At 38.2% G+C, this 22,092-nt stretch overlaps 2 protein-coding genes across 2 annotated transcripts in view; both read left to right on the plus strand.

Moving 5' to 3' along the window:
- The window catches only part of LOC114313960 (uncharacterized), a 28,534-nt gene extending 8,715 nt beyond the window's left edge, over positions 1–19,819 (plus strand). The window contains exons 4-6 of the mRNA XM_082872061.1: positions 1,711–1,775; positions 17,913–18,123; positions 19,368–19,819. Of these exons, the coding sequence (XP_082728187.1) occupies positions 1,711–1,775; positions 17,913–18,123; positions 19,368–19,712 (621 nt within the window). The 3' untranslated portion in view covers positions 19,713–19,819. The remainder of the gene's footprint in view (positions 1–1,710; positions 1,776–17,912; positions 18,124–19,367) is intronic.
- A 484-nt stretch (positions 19,820–20,303) lies between these two features.
- On the plus strand, positions 20,304–20,972 carry LOC145791662 (putative mitochondrial protein AtMg00860). Its single transcript, XM_082872062.1, has 2 exons — positions 20,304–20,398; positions 20,675–20,972. The coding sequence occupies exons 1-2, from the start codon at positions 20,304–20,306 to the stop codon at positions 20,970–20,972; spliced, it is 393 nt and encodes a 130-aa protein (XP_082728188.1).
- The last annotated feature ends 1,120 nt before the right edge of the window (positions 20,973–22,092 follow it).

Genomic DNA, 22,092 nt, shown 5'->3' on the forward strand with positions numbered 1-22,092 from the left:
AAACAAATTTTTTTGTAGAAGCTAATGGCTTTGTTTGCTGCAAGAAGTTGATTATAACTTATTTAAATTTAAAAATTTGTATCCGACTGTTTAATATAACTTTTATTTACAGTTTATTAAGTGCAAATAAGTTAAATAATCTAACAAAAGCTGATTATTTGAAAGTTAGAAAATGAGTACTTTTAGTTTCTATTTTGTAATTATTAATTTTTAACTTATAATAAATTGCACGAAACAAAGCCAATGTAGGGTGTAGTAACAAAATTTTGATATTTGATCAAAATTTATAATTTTTTTTTATTATTATTTGTATAGTATTACTTTAGTCAAAACCCACATAACACATTAAAGAATAATTACAAATATAAGAATTATTATATCAACAACCATGAACCTAACAATAGTTAGAAAATCAACAATTATTAAGCCCAACAATCGATCACCAAATCTAAGCCCAAACCCAACAACTGCAATTAGCTACATAGAACTTTCATAATGGGGGATAAATAAACACCACAAGTATCAAACTTTTCTTTATAAGAGTTGAATTCATAATCTCACATTATAAAATAGTGTTACACAACTACTAGGTCAAAGACTCTGATTCAAGAGTAACATAATTATGGTAAAAATGAAAGCAGATTTGATAGGGGTGGATATGAACCCATTGGCTTGGCCATTCTAATCCATTTATTAGGATAAAGTCAAAATGACTTTTTAAGCATGTTTATTAAATGAGTTGAGTTTGAGAATGTTACTTGTAGTCCAGTCTGATTAGGCCTAATTATTAATATATATTATATGAAATTTATATATTATGTACATGCATATATGTATTAGTATATATATATATATATATATATATATAAATTACTTAGTTTTATTTATTTATTTATTCATTTTAAAAAAAAAACACTTATTATGTTATTATGAGGCTTTTCTCTGTCTTTAGACTTTCTCCATGAGTAAAATATAAGGTCAAACTCAGGCCAAGTTTGGCATGATTGAAAAAAGATAAAAAGTCAAAAAGTCACTATCCTATTTAAGTCACATCATCTTATTTAAGTCACATCACCTCTCTAACACATCACTTCAAACCCAACCCATATTTCATAAAAAGTCAAAAAGTACACTTATTTAGTCTTCCCAAACTATGCCTCAATCTAATTTTTTAACTTCAAATGCTATGAGATTCAAAATGAATGGATTTCAAACTTTAAAAAAAAGCCGCAACACCATCACCAAAAAAACTCAGCTAAAAAAAAAAAAAAATAACGAAAAAACTAAAAATAAATAAACAATGCTTTAGCAAACATTGGGGTAGCTAAACCAATCCAAACCAAACCAAATCAAATCATAGGTCCTATCAAATTGAATCGGTTATATGAATCTTTCTTCCCCTTTCGATTTTATCCAATGCTATTTCGTTAATCAAATTAAAGAGGTTCATATTTCTATTTATTACACTAGCCTTTGTCAATCTAAATTTGTCCATTTTTCTAACACTTTCATCTACTGTTAGATCGCATCTACCGTCAACTACTTTACATAAACAATTGTAGGAGATATTTCTATAGAAATATTGAAACCCCAAATATAATACTGTCCTCCTTTTGAGTAACATTCTCTCCGTTTTTTTATATTTTATTTTTGGAGGTCTCAATTTTGTTGTATAAATACAAATGCTGATAGTAAGTTGCAATTTTGCAGGATTGGAGATTTGCTAGTCAACAGAGGTTTAAAAATACGGATTTAGTAGACCAATGCACTCATAGGTGGGTAAACAAATTCTTATTTATTTCAACACACTTGTACCCTAAACTCTGGGTTGTTTTGGTGGATAAGACATTTTCTTACTTAGCGCATGTTGTATTGTGAGTTATATATGCACAACGTAGCTTTATTTTCTTAGGGAAAATTTGCTTAAACATGTGAACAATACACACCACCTCATTGTTCTATTTTGTACTTTTAGTAGGATCACTTCATAGGTTCAATCAATGAGATGGTGTGTATTGTTTATCTTGTGAACAAATTTTCTCTCTGCATGACATAGACAGACACTACAAGAAAATATATATTTGGCAACTAAATTTTTAGTCGCCAAAAGTGATGTTTTAGTCGCCAAAAGTCAAGTTTCAGCTTCTCCCGACTAAATTTTTTAGTAGCCATGTTTGTCGCTGGAAAACAGTCGCGGAAGGTATGGGTGACTAATCTACTTTTAGTCGCCAAAAACAAACTCTGTAGCGACTAAAATTTTCGTCGCCAAAGCTCATTTATAGTCGCCAATAGTAAATGTTTTTTTTTAATTCATATATTTGCCGACTATTTTTTTGGTCGCCAATACTAAAGCTTTTGGCGACCACCTGTTTCAGTCGCCAAAAGCATATTTGAAAAAAAAAAATTTTTTTGAACCAATTGCTCCCAGGTTTTGAACCTGAGACATCCGACCACCACAGTCCAAACTTTTTGCCAAACGCTCCCTCCACTATGCCACTACACCATCACATTAATATATATGCAATATATGTTATTTATATGGTATATTAACCGCTATTAATACAAAATAATATTTATAAATATAATTTTTTTTAATTTAATATAATTTATGTAAAAAATAAATTATTTACTAAAAAAAATTTAGGCCACTTTTGGCGACTAAAACCATTATTTAGTCGCCAATTCTATTATTTTGGGCTACTAATTATTTTTTTGTCACTAAAAAAAGAAGTTCCAATTAAAAATCAGCAGTTTTGGCGACGAAACCTATTTTTAGTCTCCAAAAACGTCCCCTTTTGGCTACTAAATTGAATTTTAGTCGCCAATACTCAGTTTTTAGCTACTAAATTTTTTTTTGTAGCCAAAAAGCTTCACTTTCAGCGACCAATCTGTTTTTAGTCGGCAAAACACCTACAATCGGCGACCAATTTGCTTTTTAGTCGCCAAAACCATCACTTTTGGCTACTAAATTATTTTAGTCGCCAAAAACCGTCACTTTTGGCTACTAAACAGCCTTTAGTCGCTAAAACCCCTACATTCGGCGACTAAACTGCCTTTTAGTCGCTAAAACCATTGTATTCGGCGACTAAAGTGTTTTAGTCGGCAAAAGTGTTCAATTTTGGCGACTAATTCCATTTTAGTCGCCATTTGTACTACTTTCAGCGACGAAAAATGAAATTTTGGTCGCCAAAAACGCTTTTTCTTGTAGTGAGAGTTTGGCCGTAGCGGAGTGTGGGAGCCGAATAAATATATGACATTGGAGGCCCAAAAGCAAGCCCATTTGGGAACAGGGCCGTTGACAAGTTGGGCCAAACCAAAAGCCCACGTGGCAAGTAGGCCATAGCTGATGAGAATAGGGTCGTAGACAAGTCGGCCCAAACCAGAAGCCCACGTGGCAAGTAGGCCGTAGCCGATGGAAACAAGGCCGTAGACAAGTCGAATAGAATCAAGCTGAAGGGCCGACTTAGCCAAATATCTCATGGGTCACGTGGGGGCCCAACTACGAAGTCAGGATGTCTGAAAAGAGGAAATGGGCCTTGGAGAATAATATAAAAGGAGGAGCCTTGATCAAATAGAGGTATGTGAAAAATATCAGATAACTTGTGAGTAAAGTAAAATCAAGAAAAGACTAACTTGCTCGTCAGAGTACTAATTCTGGCACCCCCAACTGGAACAGTTGTTCCTATTTCAGGTATCGCCTCCAGGATCACGAACGTCTGGCTTGATCAGAGAGAGTATTTCCAAATCCTTTTCACCACAATTGGCGCCTTCTGTGGGAATACTCAAGCTTGTCCATGGCAGACATAATAGACGATCCTTCGCTCGTTAAGGACGACGTTACACCAAACAACGTTTGGTTCAAAAAATATCACTGTACGAAGATCCTTGAACTTTGATCTGATAGCTCCATCCTTGCCTTAGACCTCGGTGCAGGAAACTATGTAGACGATGATGGACCAAGCAAAGCGAAATAAACATCTGGAAGATATGGTGGCTGATAACGAATGTCTACATAAAGAATTGACTCTGGAATTAGCAAAGTCCCAATAGACTGTATCACATCATGATCAAGGTTGGTCGCTAGAGAAGAAGGATAATCGACGGCGTTAGCATTGAAGACACTACAACAGTAGCACCTCTGACTCATCATCTCAGGAGCCTAGGAAAAAAGGGCGAGTTAACACGTCCAACTCATCTGAGGGAAGTCCGTATGTGCAGTATAGGCGAGGAAAATGAGATGATGGCTTGGATGTAGAAGACAAATCCGATCCTTTCGTACAACGCATTCCAAGGGCCGTATTGCCTAAAAAGTTCAAAGCATCGACGTTTACTTTGTATGATGGCAAATCAGATCCTACGAATCACATTCGTCATTATAAGCAAGCGATGACATTGCATACCAATGTTGAAGCACTTATGTGCCGAATGTTCCCCAGTAGCCTGGGACCGTTGGTCGTAAGATGGTATTACAAACTCGAGCCAGCCTCAGTGAAAAGTTTCCATCAGCTCCAAAAATCCTTCAGGGTGAGATTCATCACCAATGAGAGCTAGCCAAAGCAAATTGATTCCCTCTGGGCAATGCAAATCAAGTCGGAAGAGACCCTCTATGAATACTTGGCTTGTTATTAGGAATGTTTCAACCTGGTAGACGATGCCTACAATGATTCCATGGCCATCATCGCTTTTAAGATGGGATTACACCCCGATAGTTCGCTCAGAAGCTTGTTGACTAGATGGTCACCCAAAATAGTCTAGACACTAATGAAGAAGGTTGAGGAGTATTGCAAGGTGGGAGATGATGCCCTCTGCATTAAAGCCAGACAAAAGGCTATGGAGACGGCGTCACCTACCCTAGTATAGCCGATAAGTGCTGCACCACCAGAGAGGAGCCCTAAACTGAGGGGCCGGGCGAAATGAATGAATCGCCGAGAGTCTCGTCGATCTAGTGAACAGTGTTCAAGCCGCTCAAGTGAGCAATATCAAGTGGAAAGCAGAAGCCCCAGGTAGTCGGACAAGAAGTATATGAAGTTGGCCAAGCCGATCAGCAAGATGTTACCTAAAATCCAGCATCTACCGTTTTTTAAGTGGTTAGCCAAGATTGGGCCCCATGACACAAGACGGAGGGATTGACAGTGTGAATACCACAAGGACCACGGGTATGAGATAGATAGATGCTACACTCTGAAGGAGCATCTTGAGGAGTTGGTACAAGATGGCTGACTGGCTTAACATATCCCCCACAAGGGCAATCCACCAAACACGGTGGCTCTATGCCTAGACTCACCTCCACTTGGTGTGATTCATATGATATATAGTCTTTCGCTGCCAAACCACATACATACTATTCAGCTACAACCCTGCTCATCCAAGACGCGCACACTAGCCAAACGGCCTCATGAAACCAGCAAGATTAGCTTCGAGGACGTTGATCTTGAAGGGGGTGACCCTCTCCCACGATGATGCCATTATCATCGAGTTGCGCGTAAACAGATTTGTCGTCGAACGCGTTCTGATCAATTAGGGAAGCACCTCAGAGATAATATACCACAAGACATTTCCTAAGCTCGGCTTCACTAATTCGGACCTCTTACTGGCCACATACCCCTTGTTCGGTTTCAACGCCAATCTCGAATACCTTTTGGGAAAAATCACGTTATCAGTGCGTGTAGGCACTAGATCAACTGGCATAGAATTCCTAGTCGTCAAGCCTCCATCACCATACAATATAATCATGGACAGAACCTGTTTGCACACAGTGCAGGCCAATTCCAAGCACTTTCCATCACCATACAATATAATCATGGACAGAACCTGTTTGCACGCAATGCAGGCCAATTCCAAGCATTTTCCATCAGTTACTCTGCTTCCCAACACAACACGACATTGATCAAATTCGAGGTTTTCAGCAGTCGGCAAAGGAATGCTACCTCACTGCATCGATGAAAAAGCCAAGGGAACTTGAAATGAACTCGATTGAAGTTTTGAACCGAGCAAGCCTTGAGGATCTTGGAAAACCCCCCCATTGACAAGGCCACTAAAGACCTTGAACGAATTGGAATCAAAGAGGAACCCGACAAATTCTTCTTGATTGGCACCTGGCTTGATACAGTCGAGTGGTGGGAGTTGGTTTCCTTCCTATTCAACAATATTGATGTGTTTGCATGGACACCATACGAGATACAGGGAGTGGACCCTAACGTGGCCCTACATCGCTTAAATGTCGACCCCAAAGTCAAACCAATCATTCAAAGGAGTCGGCAATCGGCAACTGAGCATACTTCGGCCGTGGTTACCGAAGTCGACAAACTTCTGGAGGCTGGAGCAATTTGTTAAGTAACTTATCCCACATGGTTGTCCAATACCGTGGTTGTGAAGAAGACGAATGGATCGCAACGCGTCTGTGTGGACTTCGCTGACTTAAATAAAGCCTATCCCAAGGATTGTTTCCCTTTGCCCAGAATCGACCAATTGGTGGACGTAACCACTCATCACCAACGCATGAGCTTCTTGGATGCATATATAGGCTATCACCAAATTGCTATGCATCTGAAAAACTAAGAAAAAATGGCATTTCTCACCCCAAGGGGAACCTATTGTTATAAGGTCATGCCTTTCGGACTGAAGAATGTCAAGGCAACGTATCAAAGGCTGGTCACCACCATATTCAAAGAACAACTCGGCCGTACCATGGAGGTGTACATCGATGACATGGTAATGAAGTCCCAAGAAAAAACATGCTCACTTAGCCGACTTGGCGATAACTTTTGACATTCTCTGGAAGTACAAGATGAAACTCAATGCCTCGAAGTGTGCATTTGGAATTAGGTCTGGCAAGTTCCTTAGCTATATTGTAAATTATTATGGAATTGAGGCTAATCCGAAATAGATCACGACCATCACAAAACTCAGATCACCTAAGTCGGCCAAAGAAGTTCAGAAGTTAAGAAGGATGGCCGCAGCGCTTAACAGATTCATTAGCCGTTCTTCGAATCAGTGTATACCATTTTTTCACACACTTTGGCAAGGAAAAGCATTTCAATGGACCCCCCAATGCCAGACCACTCTAGACGAATTCAAAGAGTATCTTCATTTCATACCACTCTTGGCAACTCCATCACCAGGTGACTCGTTTATCTTGTATCTGGCACTATTGGATCGGGTGGTCAGCACCGTATTGCTGAAGGAAGAACTCAACGAGCAAACGCCCATCTTTTATGTTAGCAAAGTGATGGTCGATGCCGAAACATGGTACCTACCACTGGAAAAGCTCATCTTGGTTATGGTGGCTGCCAGGAAGCTGATGCACTATTTCCAAGCTCTTACTATAAGGGTACTAATGGACTATCCTCTCCAACCAGTACTCCGTAGTGTGAAATCATTAGGGCGAGTCTCAAAATGGGCATTAGAACTTGGCCAGTATGACCTCCAATTTTTGCCCAAAACAGCTATCAAAGGGTAGGTTTTGGCGGACTTCGTTGTCGAATTTACAGGATACCATGCTAACTTCAAACCTGACGAGCTAGCCATTCGACCTCAATCGGAGTGGAGAACGTATGTTAGGGATACTTGGTAGTTGTACTGCGATGGATCATCTAACCAGTATGGCAGTAGGGCAAGTGTAGTGATCATGACCCCCGAAGGCGTAATAATCGAGTAGGTAGCCAAGATCGGGATGCGTCAAACAATAAGGTCGAATATGAAGCGTTGTTAGTCGGCCTTCGTAACACATTTCACCTGGGTGCCAAACGATTACAGGTTTTTTGTGACTCAAAATTGGTCATCAATCAATTGAAAGGAGGGTATGCAGCTAAAAATGACTGAATGACAACCTCTATGAAAATAACAAACTCTTTGCTCGCAAAGTTTGACCACCATGAGTTAAATCAGATCACTCGTGATTAAAATACTCATGTTGATGCCCTTGCTTGTTTGGCTTCTGCCATTAATTTAGAGGTCAAATGAACCATCGAAATGGGATTCATCTCAGAGCCAAGTATTAGCACCCTAGAGTCTTTTCATGTCAACATCGTTGAATCACTGCCGAGTTAGATGGATCCCATCGCCGTATTTCTTTCCTCAGAACAACTGCCAGCAGATAAGAAAGAAGCCCACAAGCTGCGGAATAAAGCCCTACGATACTATTTAGACCCCCAAGGAAAGCTTTACAAAAAATCTCTCTTCGGGCCATAATTGGAATGTGTTCACCCAAATAGAGTGGAAGATTTCTTGGTTGAAATACACAAAGGCAGTTGCGGTGCGCATTCCGGGGGGCGATCATTGGCCCATCAGGTGATCACTTATGGATATTATTAGCCAACCATGTGTACTGATGCTGAGAACTATGTAAAGAAATGTGAACGATGCCATAAATTCTCTCCCCTTACTCATTTGCCTGCCGAAGAATTGAATTCCGTCATTAGCCTTTGGCCTTTTGCTTAGTGGGGCCTGGACATCGTCGAACCATTGCCAAGGGCTCCGGGAAACAAACGGTACTTGATTGTTGTAATAGATTACTTCACAAAATGGGTCGAGGCAGAACCACTGGCGCATATTCAAGACGTGGATGTCAAATGCTTTGTATGGAAAAGCATTATCACCTAATTTAGTATACCTAAAGCATTTACATCCGATAACGGCACCCAATTTAACTATGCGTCTATCGAGAACTGTGTGACATGTATGGTATTCGGCCTTACTTTTCCTCACTAGCTTACCTACAAAGCAACGGTCAAGCTGAGGCCTCTAATAAAATGGTCCTAGATGGAATTAAGAAGCAACTCGAGAAGGCCAAAGACAAGTGGGTTGAAGAGCTGCCCAGCATATTATAGACTCATTGCACTACTCCGAGGTGATTTATCGGGGCAACATCATTAGCCTTATGCTTCAGGATAGAGGCTATCATCCCTCTTGAAATCGGCATGCCCACTCTAAAGACTAGATCTTTTGACATAGGACGAAATGACATGATGTTGGCCTTAGACTTGAATTTACTTGAAGAACGCCGAGATCAAGCTATTGTGCACATGGCGCAATACTAGTAGCAGCTCACCAAATCATATAACCAGTGTGTGCAGTTGCGCCGTTATGCCCCTGGAGAATTGGCCCTCAAGGAAGTGCTTCCTACCACCAAAAATCCAACAGACGGAAAACTTGGCTCCAATTGGAATGACCCCTATTAGATTGATTCGATTACCGGTGCTAAGGGCATATCGGCTCTTGAACATGACTAGCAAAAGACTGCCCCTACCTTGGAATATGACCTACTTGCGCAAATTTTATCATTAAACCACTTGGAGGTTATTCTTGTTTTTTGCTACGTAACCATGTGTACATCTATATAGTTAATCAGTGATTCAGTAGCTATTTCTCGTATGATTGATTTCAAATGTCTGTTTGGCGGCAAAAAGCCTTCAAATTCGGAGTGCCCTTCGTGCTTGTTTACGATTGGCCATTACAAAGACTTCAAATTTGGAGCGCCTTCGTGCTCGGCGCGATCAGTTGAGAAAGCTTCTGAATTTAGAGCGCCCTTCGCGCTTGTTCATAATTAGCCATTACAGAGACTCTAAATTCAAAGTGCCTTCGTGCTCGGCACAATTGGCCGAGAAAGCCTCCGAATTCGAAGCGCCCTTCGTGCTTGTTTACGATTGGCCATTACAAAGACTTCGAATTCGGAGCACCTTCGTGCTCAGCACGATCGGCCGAGAAAGCCTCCAAATTTGGAGCACCCTTCGTGTTTGTTCACGATTGGCCATTGCAAAGCCTACAAATTAGGAGCGCCCTTTGTGTTCATGATTGGCCATTACAAAGATCCAAATTCTTGGGTAGAATTTGGAGCATCTTTTGTGTTTAACACGGTAGTAAGAATTGCCGAAATCAACAGATTCATCATTAATAGAATGTAATGAAATTCCATTCGTCAATAGATATTCATTTCAAACAAAGATATTGATTATAGAACATAACATTATTTATTTCAAACGGCAATTACAGCAATTCCACTAGATTAAATTTTACAAATAGATGACTTTTTGCTATTCAAGCCTTCTCTAGGTTGGCTACCATTTCTTCATCATCCGCTTTCTCGCCATTATAGGCCTCGAACGGAACCTTTTAATTTTGGTACGACGGAGATGTCAAATCGATATTAGTGGCTTAAAGGGCCTTAATCCATCTGTGCTTGAAGTCGCGGTTCTCGCATCAACAAACGTCATGTGCCAACTTCTCCCTGGTCTTCTCAATGCCAATTTTTTGCCTATCCAAAAAGTCCTCTTCATAAGCTAGGGATCATAGCGCTTCTTTTGCAAAAGCACTTGTCATGTCACGATCAGCTATGGCATGATCTATCAGGTGTTGGTTCACTTTGTCGATCACGGCCAGATTCATCGCGCTCGCCGGCTGCGTCTCGGCGGCCCTAGCTCATCGTGTCTCACTCTCGGCCTTCTCTACACGGCGCTCCATGTTCTGAATGAGCCCATTTTTCTGCTCAATTTCTCTCTGAGCGGTGCGAAGGTGCATGCCAATCTCGTATGAGCTATACAGTCCTCTAATCACTCCATAGACACCTTCTCTGAAGACTTCATAATCGCACTGTCCAACCATGAATTGTTGTATTTCGAGTGAAAAATTTACTGAGTCAATTCCATTGCCATGTTTGGTTCGTGGACAATTGAGTCCGCTTCGGTCATGGGTTTGTTTCGAATAAAGACCGAAAACTCAAAGGGCATGGCGGTCTACTCGATTCATTTCGCACAGAAGCCTGTGCACTCGCAGCTCCTATGCTCCCTCTTTATTGTGCCCCACTTTTGAGAGACTTCTCTAGTTTGCCCCTTCTTGGGGACCTACTTCGACGTCCAGGTGATCGACATCTCTCTTGCTCCTTCGACGCCACATTTCCTGCTTCAATAGGTTCGCCACCTGCTCCACGATTTGTTTCGATGTCTAGCTTTGCTAAGTTCTTCCATTCTCCTTTATTGTCGAAGAATAACCTTTTAGACATGCAATTTTGATCACTACGATGTAGTACGCTCACCATCGACACTCTGTTCGCTTATCATTCCTTTACTATCGAATGCCTTTTCGTTGTTTGTGCAATTTCTATTTAAAGAAGCTTGGGGCCCCATAAATAACTGGCTACCTTATTCACTAATTATGGATGCAACGATTATGATGTGCCTGCCACCGCCGCATTTATTTGGTGTCAACTTTACGTAAACTCTGGGGTAGATATGTGAATCTATTCAGCTTCTAAAGCTTTGGCAGAATTAAAACACCATGCCCCACGACGACTGAAGTTCTTTATTGTGAACTTGTTTAGCTTTATGTTTATTCGGCATTGGCATGACGTGTTCAACTGGGATAGGGGCAGATATGTAAATATATTTGGCTTTTAAAGCTTTGGCCAAATTACAGCACCATGCCTCACTTGACCACTAAAGTTCCTTATTATGAACTTGTTTAGCTTTATGTTTTATTTGGTGTTGGTGCGATATGTTCAACTGGGGTAGGGGCAGATATGTGAATCTATTCAATTTCTATAGCTTTGGCTGAAGTACAGCACCATGCCCCACTTGACCACTGCAGTTCCTTATTGTGAACTTGTTTAGCTTTATGTTTTATTTGGCGTTGGCGCGACGTGTTCAACTGGGACAGGAGCAAATATGTGAATCTATTTGGCTTCTAAATCTTTGGCTGAATTACAACACCATGCCCCATTTGACCACTGTTGCGAGCTCCGTGTTGTGGAGTGGGCTTATTTATTTCTTGGGTTCATTATTGATTAATGGACTATTTGTCATTTTTTATTCGACAATCTTTGTTCGCAAACGATTACTTATCAGTCCAACTTTAAAAACAAAAAGGGCATTTTCATTGATAAATTGAGCAACTACAAATGCCACTTTATACATGAAAACGACCCTAATACAAACTGTCAACTAAACAAAATGACCAAACACAACAGAAAATATAATAAAAACAAGATAAAACAAACAGAAACTTTATATTTGCTCGGCTTCATGATTCCTCAAAGTCCGATTCTAGTGGATCTACTTCTAGCTACTCATAAGGAATCAGTTGATCAATTGTCACCTTGGCCGCCAAAGCTTTGAGCCAGCGATGCTTGAAGGCTCGATTTTAAATTTCAAGGCCTCATCTGCATACTTCTTTATGGCCGAAAGCTCTCCGGCATCGAACACTTTGGACGACTTTGACTCTGCAAGATCCTTAGCCTTCTTCGCCTCCTCAAGGTCGGCCTTTAGTTTTTTGATCTCTTCTTTGGCGGACTTCAGAGCGCCGTCAATCAAATTTTCTCTTTCCTTGATAGCCCTTTGAAGCAGATCAACGTGCTTAGTTTTTTCTTCTTCGGCGATGGCCTTCACTCGCTATTCTTCTGCCCTCTTGGCCTTAATCTCGGCTGTCATTGATGCCACTGCCAAATCGGTAATAGTTGCTCTGGCCTTGCCTTTCTCCTCCCCAATTTTGACTTTTAGTACGCTAATTTTCTCTACGACATCGTAATGACGACAGCCGATTTCGACAATTCTTCGCGTCACCTAACACAATAGTAAAGCAAGGGCACGCTACGTTTTTAAGTGCTATTTACCAGTATAACCGATTGAGCAGCCAAGGTAATTGAGACCACGTCCGGCTTGGCACGGAAGGTAGTCTTGTCCACTGGAAATAAAATTGCTGAAGCCACATTAAGGGCCATGGCATGATCTTTGATAGCCGACGCACCGGTGGGAACCGATGCACTCTTCATCCTTGGTTGAATTACAAATGGCGCAACCAGGCACTACAACATATAAGAGTTTTAGAGACCAAATGTTTTGGTCTCTAAAAGTGAAATTTTTGTTACAAAAGATATTTAAGGACCAATTTCCATCGTCATGAGGATAGTCGTTAAAAGGTCATCCTGAAAAGTCAAAAACAAGGCATTTAGCGACAAAATTTTAAATAGACTTTTAGGGACAAAATAATTTGGTCTCAAAATGGTTTATTTTTTTAGAAAAAAAATTTTGTCCGAAAAGGATAATAATTCATTACTAATGTCCAATTTTTGTTGTTAAAAATATAATAACGACACTTTTCGCAACAAAGTTATTTGGTCCCTAAAAAATAATTTTGGCCTTAAATTTTGGTCTCTAAAACCTTAATTTTTGTAGCGAGGTTAGGCGAAGGCTCTACAACCCTGGGTTGTTTATCGATTGGTTCCTCAAATGACTTGGCAATGGTCTTGACGGCGCGTTTCTTCCCTCTTTGTTTGGTGTCTGAAGCCTCTGTTTGCTGTTTAGGGATCGATTCGGCCACAACAATCTCTCGAGCTATTTCCTCGAGAACAATTGTTGAAGGGGGAATTTCTTGGCTCCCAGCATTATTATCTCCCTTTGTTGCCTCCATCCTTTCGGCATTTCTTTTTCTGGCGAATTAAGCTAGGGATTCTCTGGCCATATCCTCGGAACCAAATCGGTAAAGATGTCATCCTCTAGGGAAGTTAAATCTATTTGGCCCGAAGTGAATGGATGGCCAGTATAATCGTCAAGGCCAACTTGCTTAAAGGCCAAGTCAATTGCCTTATTAAGTTCCTCATTTTCCTCCTCCAAACGGCCCTCTGATCTGGTTGCGTTGGACTGATTTGGCTGCTTAACATCTTGGTTGCCGACTTCACCACCTTGGTCTGAACCCTCAAGACCAATATCTTTTAAGCTTTTGTAGCTTGGGAAAATACGAGCTGTGAGATGCTGTTCACCTTTTGGAATTGGGATGTGGTCAGCAGCCGAAAATGTGGAGTATGTTGAGTTGTACTTCAATAGTACATGGGCGGCGTGCCCTTGTTTTTGAAGATTTGGGCGGCCAAAGTATTCAGGAATAATCTTCACTTAGGCAAGCACAGTTTCGTTAGCTGAAGTGAGGGCTCTTTTGAGATCGTTTCTTGCACAAACAGAAAGATCAGTGCACGAAATTTAAGCTGAATAAATAAATAAATAAGCAACAAGTCTATATGGCCACCTGGTTTGCCTTTCTGTCTAGGCACTAGGTCTAGGCGATCTTTTCGTTGCCGAATTCCTAATTGCCTTGGATGACAACCATGACGTCGTCAACTCTCTTGCCAGAGCATGCAAGCATAGTCACCAATTGGTGATATGTGTCCTTGGCTCTCAGAAAGTAATGGCCCTGCTGACCTGATTATTTTGCCAAAACATAGTAATGCCGAATAGCAGAAATTCCTAAGTTAAGCTGAAGTCAGCTGTTTAATTCTACTATGTCCATTATTATCTGGTAAAAGTTCACGTTGGGTTGGGAGGGGATTAAACCCTAATAGCGTAGAATGACCCTCAAAAGAGGATGAGTGGGGAAGTGGACTCCGCGCTCAGCGATTTACAGAAGAGAAAAGATGACTGTGTTCACGTCAGACCTCTCCATGTTAACCACATTGTCTGAGACGAGGGACAAATAGACATCGTCTGGGATTGAAAAATGACGATGGAATGCGGCAATTCGATCCTCAGAGAGGAGAGCTTTCAAATGATTCGCCATTTAAGACGGAATAGAAAAATACTAATAAAAAACACAAGCAAAGGGGACTGGAATGGGATAGCAAGAGAAGAAGAGAGATGGACTTACAGGTTGGAGTGAGAGAAGAACGGTGGAGAGCAGAGTCAAAATTACAGAAGTCTTGAATGAGGAAGATTGATGTGAGGAATACCAAAGACAAGAACCGAGAGCTTTTCAATTCAAAAAACACGAAGGGACAACGCATTTTCAAATCGCATTAAACGAGTGTCAACTACGAATGGGTGAGAAGTTGTAATGATTTTGTATCACGTTTCTTTTAACGAATCAGTACTGGAAGGAGTACATGCTCCGTATTTCTGACTTTTGAGACAGTTTTCCATTTGTAGGCCAAATGGTATACATTATTAATAACTGAACATGCCGACTGAAAGGAGTTTAGTCAGATGCTCGGGGGGGAAGGGGGGAATTGTGGGGACCAAATAAATATATGACATTGAGACCTAAAAACAAGCCCATTTGGGAACAGGGCCATTGACAAGTTGGCCCAAACCAAAAGTCCACTTAGCAAGTAGGCCGTAACCGATGAGATTAGGGTCGTAGACAAGTCGACCCAAACCAGAAGCCCACGTGGCAAGTAGGCCATAGTCGATGGGAACAAGGCCATAGACAAGTCAAATAGAACCAAGTTGAAGGACCGACTTAGCCAAATATCTCATGGGTCATATGGGGGCCCAATTATGAAGTCAGGATGTTTGAAAGGAAGAAATGGGCCCTGGAGAACAATATAAAAGGAGGAGCCTTGATCAAAGAGAGGTATGTGAAAAATAGCAGATAACTTGTGAGTAAAGTAAAATCAAGAAAAGACTAACTTGTTTGTCGGAGTACTAATTTCAGAACACCCGACTTGAGCGTTTGTTCCTATTTCAAGTAGCGTCTCAAGGATCAAGAAGATCTAGCCTGATCAAAGAGAGTATTTCCAAATCCTTTTCACCACACGGAGCTATAGCTTGGTGCTAGGTATTTTGTAATTGACAATCCTGTTTGACAAAACTCCATTCAAATGTAATTGCATTTCGTCTTTTGTATCTGTAAGTTTGTGAGAGTTTAGATGCGAATCCAACCTAATTTGTACCTGAGTAGAGGAGTTTGTGTTGAAGGAAATGTGTGTTTGAGTAGAGGAATTATTGAGCCTGTCAAACTTTTTGAATCGCTTGAGTGGTCAAGTGTGCGCTTGAAAATTGGTTTGGTTTATCTATTATCTCAGTATAATTTCAGAGATACTGAGAGTTGTGTTTTTCTGTGTGAGCAGTAAGTCTTGCACTCTAGCGAAGTGACGGGTGGAAGATTGTTTGCACCGCTTTACTAGTTTCACCGCTTAAACAGTCATTTTTGCTCTCGAGCGATCTTCGTGGCCCTATTTTTTTATAAAGTTCTCGTTTGCTTGTTTTAGAGTTGAACCCTTCTAGAATTCTTAGAGAGGATATAAGCATAAGTGTTCTGTATTGGAGAGTGTATATATATATATATTGTTTACCTTAATGATTTAAGGGTGATCGATGGATCAACAAATTTCATATTGACATTCATCAAGGGATTTCTTTCGTTTAATTTCGATTCAAAAGAGAGGTGTTCATTGGTGGATTATAGGGAATTTGAGCCTAAAGTTTTGGTGAATTTTGAAGTGGCTCATCGTCTTGGATTCGACATCGACATTGTGGATTCAACGTTGGGCACAACAATTCAAGGGTGAAGACGATGATGGAAGAGGCATATCGAGTTCAGTTCAATTGGAGTGTAAATTTGCTAGGTAATTAAGGGTTTTCGCGTGTAATTCCTTTGTCTTCTCAGTAGATTGTTTTGTGACTTTGACCCGTGATTTTTTATCACAATTGGAGACGCTCCATATGTGTTTTTTTTCACATTATATCGTTATATCGATTTGTCATTGTTTTGTTTATAAATATAATTCAATTCTTATTTAATTGGATTAGATCTATAATTGTTCGATTGAGATTTGTTATTCATTGCTAAAATTAAATCCTAATTGCACATCACTATCTTTAATTTTTTTAGGTTTTTTGCTTGGCTTGGCTTAGCTATAGCCAGTGGTGAAATCAGGAAATTAAATCAGATGGGGCACTTATTAATTATAATATTGAAATTTTTTACAAAAATATTTCACATAAATTTTTACGATTGACTTTGAGAAAGATAAAAAAAAAATGATGTTATTTGTAACTAATGTATTATGGACAATACCAAAAAAAGTTATGAATATAAGTTCTAAAATAAATTATATAATGATAAAGTAATTTTTTTATACAAAATTTGAGTAAAAATTCAATATAATGCTAATACTATGTCATCATTGACATGTGATATCATCAACTAATAATAAAGAAACATATGGACAATGAATTTCATATATCAAATGTAACTAATAATTTGATAAATTATATATCTTCATAGTAAGATTAATTATGCTTGCATGCTAATAATAATAGACATCACCATTACATTAAAAAAAATTATAAATTTTTCATAAATATTAATATGACTTATCGTAATCTTTTAATTTTAATCAAAACAACCATTATTGTTCTCATAATTTTAAAAATGTCATTGACATTTCACTCTAATTAATATTTTTATAATTTTTTTTTAAAAATATTTTCTTTATATTTGGTAAAAAAAAAAAAATAAAAACAAAACAAAACAAAAAAAAAAAAAAAGAAACCCAAAACCCAAGGACACGCGACCCGCTGCTCCTCTCTATCTCCGCCCCTGGCTATAGCTTGGCCATAGCAGAGTTCATTTGACCCATGCATTCATAAGTGTTAGTTCATTGCAATAGTTATTTTAACTCATTTTTAAATAGCTTATTCATTGTGAGTCACTTATGCTGTGTTTGGTTGGGGGATTTGAGAAAAGATTTAGAAAGAAAAACAGAAAATATAGGTAAAATGAGAGTAAAATATGCCTAAATTTCACATAGTTTCACACATCTTTTCCCTTTCTCTTTCCAAATCCCTTCCTAAATCCTCCAACCAAACACAACATTAATGTTTTTGATGCTACAAAGATATTTGGTGGCGAAATATCATTGATGAATTTCCTTTGATGGCGAACTATCTTCGTATTAAAAAAAAAAAAAATTCTATTTCTTTTGTTTTGTTTATTAGTACCTTTGTTTACAACAATTTTTTTTGTCTAAGATAATTTAATTTATTGCAAATTTGGGTATGAAAAATGTAAATATAGTCCATGTTGCAGTCTAAGTTTTTTGTACAAAAGGTTTGGCTCCTATGAATAAAATCATGGTTCTGTCCCCACTACCAAATGTTTCATTACATTCATTTTCATTATTAATCTCATTTCGTTTTACAAATTTCATGCAGATATAAGATTTATGTTGAGGGAAGAGCATGGTCTGTGAGTGAGAAATATATTCTAGCATGTGATTCTATGAGTCTGCTAGTAACACCCCATTACTATGATTTCTTCACAAGAAGTTTATTACCCTCAATTCACTACTGGCCAATAAAAGAGAATGACAAGTGCAGATCTATCAAGTCTGCAGTTAACTGGGGAAATAAACACCCAGAAAAGGTAATCAAATTTCTCTATAATACAACATTCACAATTATTAGCTGAAAATATTTATTGCAAATTAGTTCATTGGGCTTAAAAACAATGTAAAGTGTCGGGCCTAATAATATTTTATTTGCCGTTTATTTCATTTTTGCTATATGGGTTATAGTTGCAACATAATAAATTTATCTAGTCTTTTAGAACACCATATGGTTGTATATCCAATCAATAGTATTTTATGATTTTCTTATATTATTCTTCTTTTATTTTATTTTAAAAATCATGTAAATATATTCTCTCTCTGCTGATCTGTGAGGTGTGCTGCCGGTCTGGGTGAAATGGAGTGTTGCTTGATGGTTTGTAAGTTTTTGGTTGTTCGGATAGTATTTGGTTTGGTTAGATTGTACTGGGGTGAGGTTGATTGAGGTGTTTGTGATTGGTTCCTCACCAACTTCTGATGTTGTGCTAGCATATGATTGGGCGATTTTATTGGTGTCAACCTAGTTGGGATTGATTTGGTTCGCTATGATGCTTTTTGCACTCATTCTCATTCTTTTTTTTGATGTAATAGTTTTCTATTTCATCAATAAAATTCATTTTCTTTGCTGATTAAAAAAAAATATATATATAATCTCTTACTATTAGATGAGCAAACTGCTAATGCGGTATTTGTGAAAAACTACATAAAACCCACCTTACTTGCAGGTGGCAACATATCAAGTTGCCACGTATTAAAGTTGTTAAAAACCAACCATGATAAATTTTAATTAGATTTTCACTAGTTTGAACATGCAATCGCTTTGTGTTAATGGCCTTTGCACTTGAAGGCATCACTCCAACATTCTATTAAGAGAAGTTAGCGGTTCAAGTCTCCTCCCTTACTTTGTAATGTCATGATGTTCTTATAATGTGATGCAATCGATTAATGTCTAAATTATAATGTGTGTAGCTATTTTCTTGTTAATAGACTACAAATATTATTTTCTTTCAACAATATTATATTTGAAATGTGTGGAATAAATTCACCTGAATATGACCCACATTACACCCAAGTATAACTTTATACTACACATTCAAATTCTCAATAATTTTTTGCATATTTTTTCTTAGTTTATAGGATTTCTGCTTTCCTTTTGTTGAAAAAAAATGTTGTAATGTGTGTCTCTATACAAGTATACGAATGCTATGGAATTTTTACATGATTTTTTCTTTTTTTTGTCTACTCATTAACTTATTTTTTTACCAACTCCATTGTGACTTAGGTTCAAGAGATTGGAAAGGCTGGGAGCAAGTTCATCCAAGAGGAGCTAAAAATGAAGAGTGTATATGACTATATGTTTCATTTGCTATATGAATATGGAAAGCTTCTGAAATACAAACCAACTGTACCAGAAGGATCAGTTGAAGTGTGCTTAGAGACAATGGCATGTTCTGGACCAGAGTTGGAGAAGACGTTTAAGATGAATTCCATGGTGAGAGGTCCAACGGATACAAGCCCATGCACCATGCCTCCACCTCATGATCCTACAACCCTTCAATCTTTTCTTGAGAGGAAAGCAAATCTAACAAAGCAAGTGGAGAGGTGGGAGGCAAGTGAAAACACATAATTGGAAGATGCAAATTTAGAAAATTTGAAGAACATTTAATTCCGCAATCATTTTCTAAGTACTTTTTAATAATGCCTAGTTTAGTTTCCTAAGAGAAAGGATGTCAAGTACCTAGTCCTTGCACAATTTGCTTTTCTTTTCTTTCTTTTTTTTAAAATTTTTATTTATTTGTTACTTTTTTTTTTGGAGTTCTTGATTTTAATGCATGGATGGATCCATTCATTGAGCTTACGGCATCTCCAACAGTTATCTAAATGAATCTCTTTAATTATTTTAGGACTTATTCAATTATATATATATTGATTAGCAAAGTGAAAATTTTATTAAAAACATGAAATTACAGGTACATGAAGATGCAATGTATCGAGAGAGATTCGGACAGTATAAAATATCCATACTACTACTACTACTCGTAAACATACAACCAACCCCTTAGCTTCACTTTTTTATTTTTTTTTATTTTTTATTTTAACAAAAGAAAACAAAACAAGACCAAAACAATAAATATAAAGTTAAGGACTTAAAAAAAAATAATAATAAAATTGAACGCCTATTCTAAAATCAAAATTTTGTGAATACTTTTCCAAAATTATGACAACTTCATCACGTAAGATAGATTTGAGATTTGGGTACCATCAATTGAAAGTGAAAGTTGAGGATATCGAGAAAATTGCATTTCGAACGAGGTATGGACACTATAAGTTTTTAGTTATGTTGTTTGGAGTAACGAATGGACCCGTAGCTTTTATGGATCTTATGAACCGAATTTTCAAATCTTATCTTGATAAGTTTGTAGTTGTGTTTATTTATGATATTTTGATTTACTTGAAAAGTAGAGAAGCACATGAACAACATTTGAGAACCATTCTATAAACATAGAGGGAAAAGAAATTGTATGCAAAATTTAAAAAATGTGAATTCTAGTTAGATGAAGTTGTGTTTCTAGGGCATGTGATTAACAGGATTGGGATTTTAGTAGACCCGCAAAAGATTGAGGCAATTGTGAATTGGCTCGCACCAACAAATGTGACAGAAGTCAACAGCTTTATAAGGTTGGCTGGGTATTACAGAAAGCTTGTGAAAGCCTTCTCAAAGATAGTTGTACCACTTACTCAACTTACTCGAAAGGGAGAACCATTTGACTGGACTGATGAGCGGGAGTCTGCATTTCAAGAACCAAAAATGAGGCTAACTATAGCACCGGTTTTGACATTACTGTCAGGTATAAAAAGCTTTGTTATTTATAGTAATGCTTCATAGAAGGGTTTGGGTTGTGTTTTGATACAAAACGGTAAAGTGATAGCTTATGCATCTTGGCAATTGAAGCCTCATGAAAAGAACTACCTGACTCATGACTTGGAGTTTGTCACCGTTGTGTTTCCTTTGAAAGTTTGGCACCACTACCTCTATGGGGCTACATGTGAAGTTTACACTGACCACAAAAGTTTGAAGTACTTTTTTACACAAAAGGAGTTGAACATGCGACAGAGGAGATGGTTAGAATTGATTAAAGAGTACGATCTCCAGACCCAGCATCATCTAGGCAAAGCCAATACTGTAGCCGATGCTCTTAGTAGGAAGTCAACGGGGAACTTGGCGTGTTTGCTTACTGAACAGAGAGAATTATTGAAAGACTTGGATAGATCTGAGATTGAAGTGATATTTCATGAACAAGGCGAAATGTTAGCCGCTATTTCAGCTCAACTAGCAATTATTGATGAGACAAAGCAAAAACAAAGGGAGGATGAATTCCTTAAGAAGGTACGTATGTGATAAGATGGGATCGAATCCAAGACTGGGGTTCCATGTCAAGAACCAAGTGTTAAAATTTTAGGTAAGATTATGTGTTCCAAATATTTCTAATTTGAAGAAAATAATCTTAGAAGAGGTTCACAAATCAAAGTTTGCAATGCAACAAGGCAACAATAAAATGTATCGAGATTTGAAGCAAGGTTATTGGTGGCTTAACATGAAAAAGAAAATTGCAGAATTTATATCCAGATCCCTTCAATGTTAGCAAGTTAAAGTTGAACATGAGAAATCGACAGGATTACCTCAATCTCTCCCTATTCCAAAATGGAAATGCGAGCATATAACCATGGATTTTATCGCTGGCTACCTCGAACACTTAGAGGTATGAACTTTATTTGGGTTATTGTGGATAAGTTAACTAAATCTGCACATTCTTTACTTGTAAAAACTATCTGTGATGCTTATAGACTTGCCACCATTTATGTCGATGAGATTGTTCGTTTGTATGGGGTTTTGGTATTTTATTATTTTAGATAGGGATTCAAAATTTGTGTCTAGATTTTGAAAAAGCCTTCAAAGACCAATGGGGACAAAATTGAGGATTAGTACCGTTTTTTATATTCAAACT

Source organism: Camellia sinensis, chromosome 5 (assembly GCF_055761805.1).
Source record: "Camellia sinensis isolate YWXY chromosome 5, ASM5576180v1, whole genome shotgun sequence".
NCBI lineage: Eukaryota > Viridiplantae > Streptophyta > Magnoliopsida > Ericales > Theaceae > Camellia > Camellia sinensis.